The sequence below is a fragment of the Cariama cristata genome, unplaced genomic scaffold (assembly GCF_000690535.1).
Source record: "Cariama cristata isolate BGI_N322 unplaced genomic scaffold, ASM69053v1 scaffold9688, whole genome shotgun sequence".
Taxonomy (NCBI): Eukaryota; Metazoa; Chordata; class Aves; order Cariamiformes; family Cariamidae; genus Cariama; species Cariama cristata.
The window spans coordinates 36,625-43,743 of record NW_009631685.1 but is presented as its reverse complement, the minus strand read 5'-3'; the positions used below and the strand labels follow the sequence as shown (position 1 = coordinate 43,743).

Below are 7,119 nucleotides of genomic sequence, written 5' to 3'. Positions count from 1 at the left end.
AGTTCAAGGAACTTTATTATGTAGTGCTTCTGACAAATGATGTTCTTGTTCTTTAATGACATACTCCAGAGCTCTAAGGACTGCAGGAAGAGCAAAATAGCTGTAAGAAAGTAATCCAGGGAAAATAAGTTGTTTTGTTTCCATTTAAATAATTTAAAATCATCTTGGTGTTAGGGCTTGTAGCATGGAAGTTTAGTGTATGTACAGCATAATTCTGGCAACATCGTTCCTTGCTATTTTCATTACGAAGTGTAATTCGGATTAATCATTACGTAGAAAGGGGAGGAAAGTTTGGGAGTAACTTAGAATAGCTGAGACTCCAAAAGCAGATGATGCCGGTCTGGCTGGCATTTGCCTTTAGGCAACTCCCTCCAAAAACCCCAAACCCTAACCGTAAAGATTGTCAAAGTGACAACGAAAAACTGAGAAGAGGCAGACTTCTTCAGATCAGGAAGGAAGTGACAAGTCCGCTGATAATAGCTGTTTCCAAAATAGGTGTCCAATTTTAAGTCACAAAATGAGCGATGTCCGCATGGAGATCAGCTTTTGTACACTGTACTGGCAATATCGCAGGTTGATTCCTTAAAAATTAATAATGCCATGTGCCTAGGTAGTCCACGTGCAGATTCCAAGCTCTCTAGGTGGGAATGAAAGTGATTTCGTTAATTTCAATTCAGTGTGTTCCAATTCCTTTTCAATGAAAGTCTTATTTTACAGGCATTCAGGAAGAATGAGGCAGAAAGAGATCTAAATTTTTGAGGTTGGAAAATGATTTATCCCCAGTATACACCTGTGGGTGTTGTGTCTTATCCACAGATCTGTTTGCCTGCAGTGACAGAAGTCCAGTGTCAAGAACAAGTTCCTCTGCTTTGTCACAGATAACTCCATTTACAAATGAGGGGACAGCACCTTCATAGTTTATAGTGAGGATGCAAGCATTAGTTAGGGCTTGTGAGAAAGCTGAGTAATTGCTGACTACTGAAAGCAGAGTATCTTGGTTGTCTAGACCCCCGTAAGAAATGACCGGAGAAGTACGATGTTAGAGAATGGCTGCCAAAGGAGAGCTCAGGAGCATAGCAAAGAAGGAAGAGGTGAGGAACTCTTTCAGAACGACCATTCCCACCGGCGTGCACGCACCCATGGGAAAACAAGGAATCTAAACAGTGCCTGGGAGGCTTTGAAAATACTTTTGCAACTCGTGTATTATTGCAGGGCTAGTTACAGAAGAATGAGCGAGCAGAGAAGTCATTTCACGAGGGTGGGGATGCGAGGAGGTAGGGTTTCCTTCCCTGGCCGCTGACTGCGGCAGCCTGTGCTCGCTCCTAAGCGCGCCTTCCTGCTCGGGCTTTGTATACCCTGCCCGCTGGGCTCAGGGCTCCATCCCTCCCTGGCACGGCAGAGTAACCATTGTATCCCATTTTAGATGTGCTTTTAGGCTGCCGTTTTTCTGAAAATAAGGAAAATGCAAAGTCTTCCTAGTATGCCTGTAGTTTCTTGATTCCTTTGGCTCTGTAAGGTGTGTAATGTCTTATATATGGATTTCCAATCTGCATTGAAAAGACCTCAATTTGCAAATTTAATATTCCTGCATGTTAAAAACAGCTATTTATAACAACTTAAGTTGCTCATAATGTATTGTTGCATGCTCTATTTAGGCATGCAACGTATCTACAGGTGCTTCTAAAGCTTTTGGGAAGCCAAAATACCCAGTTCTACTCCATATTACAGATATCCTACTGCTGGTATTTAATATCCGACTTCTGGTATTTAAGTTGGAGTTGAATTAACATCTCCCACTTCAGGGACGCCAAACAGGTGCACCAAAAGTGCAAGGTTGGCTAGATGCTAGGTAGGAAGCTGCATAAAAGAAGGTGTTTAATATAGACAGAAAAGTTTTCTTTGCATTCAGCCTCGCAGTGGACAGTAAACCAAACAGGTATTTTATGCCTAAGATGCTGTAGGGATAGAGGAAAGGCCTTTTGTTTGTTTAAAAAATCTCTACCTTACAAATGGAACGAGCACACAATTTTCACACACCCTCATATCTTTAATGCAGTTTTCTTTTTATATCTGTGACCACTTTGACTCCTTGCAATTTGTAATCACCTAATTTAACTTTTTGCTTCCCATTTAAAGGAATTTGGAAAGTACTTCATGTTACGAAGCTGAGTTCTCAGGGTTTTTTTTTTGTTTGCTATTAATGCAGGCTTCGTACTACTCTGATCTGGGTCTTCACAACAGCAGCTATGCTTCCACATCTCAACCTTCTTCCCAAAATGGAAATTGGGTCTGTTGCCCTCTGGCTTTACCTGGCCTGGACTCGTTGTTCTCACTTCATTTGGATAATACAACCTCTTGTACTTAGGAATGAATTTGGACCAATTGTCAGGAGTCTCTAGCTCTTCTTGCTAAAAAACTTAAAACAGCCCAACCAAATAAAAACAAATTTAAAAATCTAAACCAAACCAAAAACCAGCCAACCAAAAAGCCAAAACCAAACCAGAACTTTTAAGGTTGGAATGAGTAATGGAAAGCTCGTTTAAAATGAGCGCAGTTAGTTTTCCTTTGCCGCTCCTCCCTTTCCTACACTTACTGTGTTTGCTTTTGGCCTCAATTGGTCTCGAAAAACAAGGGGGAAATGTTAATTAACTGAAGCTCTCTATTCTGTTAGAGGCAACTTCTCTGCTCACCGCGTCAGTCTAGCAAGTTTAAGAGAATCCAGCTTGCATAAAATGAAATTAAAAGCAAGTAATTCTCGGACTGCTAGAAGAAAATCACTGAAGCTTCAGAATTCCCCGGGAGGTTGGATTGTCCTGTGCGTGCAGACGGAGCTCAGCCAGTCTGGCACTAGCAAAGCCGAGCTCAAGCAGTGGTCCACAGCCTGGCCTGCCCGACGGGCAGGGGCAGAAGGACATCGCCTGGTGCTTTGGGGTGGCCGGCGATGGGGACACTGCGGGTGCGGAGAAGGGGGCTGACTTGCAGCAGGACGTTGTGCCTGCAAGCTGTGGGCTGGGGACCACTGCTGGAGCATCTCTTTGCACCTAATAATGCCAGATGCAGGATGTGCTCTCTGAAAGTTCTCAAAGTTAATTGCTGCATCTTGTGAATGATGGTTACTAACAGCAAAGTCATTTGTTTTATGGTGCTCTGACTTAAGTACTCATAATTTTGTCCTGAATTATTTGGGTTTTCTCTGCGTTTTTGCTTAATAATAACATACACAAGAGATGATCTTATAGCTGTGTGAAACACTTAAAAGGTGTCTCTTAAAACACTTCTGTCTTTGTATGTAGCTCTTTTTGGTTGAAGTGAGAAGAAATACCCTTTCTGGCCGCTATACACAAATGTGTGTGAGACAATAACAACTTAACAACCTAAAATTAAATTATGCAGTTTGGCTTTTGCGTACTGTCGTGTCCTCCCTTCCTGCAGGAAATGCATGTGTCTGCTTGGTATTCTTAATCTTTGTGAGCTGAGGTATAATGCTTTTTATGGTGCAAATGACTAATATTCTCTATACTGGGTTTCCTTCTGTTGTAGTTTAATAATCCTAATCTCTTATCAAGATGGTTAATTCTGCTGTAGGAGCCTTTTTTTTGGTTTTTCCATTTTCTATGCCAAAAAGTTTTGTGCTTGTCTTCCTCAGCCCTCCTTGCTGTACAGCGATGCCCTGCCAGCCAGAAGTTACAGGGTTTGTTGTACTAATGCTCTAAACACAAATACCGAAACCACTCACCTTCAGCCATGCATACGTTGTCTCTTACCTCTGTAGTTCCTGTTGAGTCCATTTATTTCACGCTCTGGTGTCTGATCCATCTGAATGCACGTCTGCGATGCTGTTTGTACAGACCTGGATTTGCTGATCCTTTTAGTCCTGTTGGAACTGCGCAACCACTGCTCGTGGGGTTGTGTGGCTGCCACAGGCTTCTCTCTGGATGGAGACGGTTGTCTTCATTTTGGTGTATTAGCTACGACGTGCAGGAGCAGGCCAGAGAGAGGCAACATCAATTCTTTCTGGTTGTGTAACAACTCACAAAAATCTGTTTAAAAATTTTTTGTAGCCAAATTCCACTGTTCTTGCTTAAAATGAGCTTCTCAGATATTTTTTGTGTGTGTGTTGAAGCTTAAAGGTAGAGTTTCCTACTCTACTGTGTTCCCTAAGCCATACATTTATGTGCTAAACTGGAGCCAGTCTTAAAATATGCATCTTCCTCCTCTTTTATTACTTTAGTAAACTGGCTAGTAAGCAAAGTTCATCAGGTGTGAGGTTTTTTCCCCATATTGCCAGCACCAGAAATGAAGGTTGAACAGATTTGAACAATTTAAGAATTGATGTAGCCGTTTTGTCGGTAGACAGTATAAACTGATGGTTGGGAGAACGGTTAGAAATGCATGACCCTGTCACGGAGTTGTGGGGGTTGTTGGGGGGTATGTGTCTCAGATTTTGCACGTGCCTTACGGCGTTTCCCAACTCACTGGCTTCAGGTTGTGTTAGATCTTCACTTGCATGTTGCTTGTGGTTGCATACAGGAGATGGCCCTGTCCTCACACACATTGCTCATCCCCTTACGTCCTTCGCGCTGCACCTTGTGAATTTGCAATTCTCCAGACTGAAACCAGAAACTAGGTCTGCCAGTCCTGTTCTGACTCTGTCTTTTAATTGTAGGCGTCTGTGTATGACGAGAGCGTTTACAGTGGGAGTCGTCGGTATAGTGCCTCTAGTTCTCGTGCTGTAAGATGTTTTCTGCATTTCCCTGTTGTCTTGTCTCTGTCCTGCCGTAACCTGTGTGTACCAGAACACAGCCTTTTCTAGGCTGAGGAACATTTAAGATGGACTGTGTGAGATTCATAGCATGCTGCTGGAGCCAAAAGTACAAGCACCGTTTACCTTGAGCTTCCATGAAATAACAAATAGTGATTTATCTGCTGTTGTAATGCCTGGCCTTGCACACACCGACAGAGCCTGGTGCTAGGCGCTCAACGCCCCTTCGGCAAGGGGAATTCAGCTCTGCCTTGCACTTGGTTTGCAGATAAAACACCTTGGAAAGGCTGTACATGAAGTCTCTGCCCTCACTGAGACTTAATTCTTCTTTTGAAAACTGAGAATAATACAGGTTTTAAAAAAAAAAAAAAAAATCACTTCCACGTTATCATTTATCTGCTGGCATGAACTAAGGGTTTTTTGTGAATGTATGGCTCACTTGGTTTTGTTTCTTGGATTTATATTCTGCAGTGAGGTCTTGGGCAACTTGTGACCATGTTTTCAAAATACACGCTCGTGTGAGTGGAGGGCTCTGTCATTTATGGGGGGCGACAATATGAGGAATGACGATATAAATTGTTTCCTTTCAAAAATGAGAGGCTGCAGGACACACTTTATGGGTTAGAAGGCAGAAAATGCCTTCACCTCAGATGGAGCCTCCGTGTCATGGTGGGCATTTGGGGCATTGGTTGTATCTGCCTCGGGGGAGAGAAAAAAAAGAGGAAAAAAAAAAAAAAGCCAGTCTCTCTTGTTTTTTTAAATTCTCTTCTGTGGGCCCACTGCTTGTTCTGCCTCTGATCTCCTTCACTGAATATCAAAAAAAATCAACCAACCAAAAAACCCCCAACAAACAAAACCCCGCCACCTAAGATCATAACAGATAAAGCCTCAAGACAAAGCACTGATGTTAATTTAACCTTAAAAGTTACAATTTTATTAGCTTGGAGAAGGAAACACTTTCAAGAATTCTTACTAAGCACTTGTTAGTCTTTAAAGGGCTCTGCCACCTATTTGCAATCACACCGATTCACTTGTTGGGCTGTGCATCTCGCTGCTCCTGCTATAAAGTCTCAAATTACTTTTTGTTTCACAACTGTGCCTTTTTTTTTTTTTTTTTCCCATTTGGCTGCCTTGGAAAATTCATTGGTACTTACCCGTTTGGATTGTTGCGGCAGCCTGCAATTCAGTGAAATCGCCACTGAGACTGCGCTGAACAGGTTGCAGCCCTTCCCTTGTATGAGATACCTTCTTCTAAGTCTCTCAGAGGTCCCGATGATACACTTCTACTTTTGGGAGAAATCATTTACGGTGGGCTCTGAGCCCAAACGCTGTTTTCAAGCCTTTCAACCACTGTTAACAGCTTGAGCAGGGGAACACTGATTAAAACGCTGGTGCTCGTTCCCCTTCCTCCATCCCTATCCCACCCTGTGCCACAGGCATTTGGAAGCTTGTGTATAACCCAGACTTTCCAGGTCCTGTTGCAGCCTAACAAGAGAGTTGAAGTACGAGGGGGTTTTCCCTCAAAGGGAATGGCCTTGTCACAATTCCCAGGTTATCTGTGGTTATTTTAATGTCTCTGAACCTCGTAGCACTTTGAACATGTAGAGGGTGTGCCATTTGGGTAGTTGTCCCCCAAGAATGTTTTTGGATGATCAGATGACAGGTGAATGCAGGGGGTGAGGCTGAAACTGGCCTGGCTTGGTCTCAGCCAGCTGAACAAGAGGCACTTGCTTCCATATTCTGCCCTGCAATACACAAGGAGCAACTACGGAATAAATAGGTCCTGTGAAATATTAATATGGGACTCATCAGGAGCTAATACTTTTTCCCTGTCATGTGTTTCAAGTTTATTCTAAATCCTTGTTATGTTAACTGTAAAACACCAGCGATGGCGCAACGCTTCTCTGCTAGAACTACTTAATAAGAAAACAAAATCTAAATATTTACTTCAGTGCTTTTTTTTTTTTAATTTCGGAATTGAAGTGGCTGTGACTGCATACAGTTTACGACTGTTTTTAACACAGCTCTAAATTTTGCCTGTTCTCATCTCTGAAATGAAGCTTGGTAGTTCAGGTGCGTGAAGCCAGTGTCGCTTCATGTAAGACATCTGAGGACACGGCTTGGTCACATTCTGCCCTGCTTGAGGGGCTTGCTAAGGGCTACGTCCCTTGGAATGTAATGCTTTGTGGTTAGTAACTAAGCTTATGATTGTACTGTAGCTGAGGTTATTTCCAGCTTACCCTCTTACCGTTTATTAGTACTGTAAGCTGAATTTTCATTTAATACTGTCCTGCTTTGTTAGCGCGATTAACGATGCTGAAACAGTCCTCCAGTAGCTTGGTGAAGACCTGGCTGTC

General features: G+C 42.8%; 1 protein-coding gene across 1 annotated transcript in view; it reads left to right on the top strand.

The window, feature by feature from the left end:
- LRRFIP1 (leucine rich repeat (in FLII) interacting protein 1) overlaps window positions 1-7,119 on the top strand; it is a 72,950-nt gene that overhangs the window by 32,272 nt on the left and 33,559 nt on the right. The window contains exons 11-12 of the mRNA XM_009706069.1: window positions 2,207-2,287; window positions 4,667-4,732. Of these exons, the coding sequence (XP_009704371.1) occupies window positions 2,207-2,287; window positions 4,667-4,732 (147 nt within the window). The remainder of the gene's footprint in view (window positions 1-2,206; window positions 2,288-4,666; window positions 4,733-7,119) is intronic.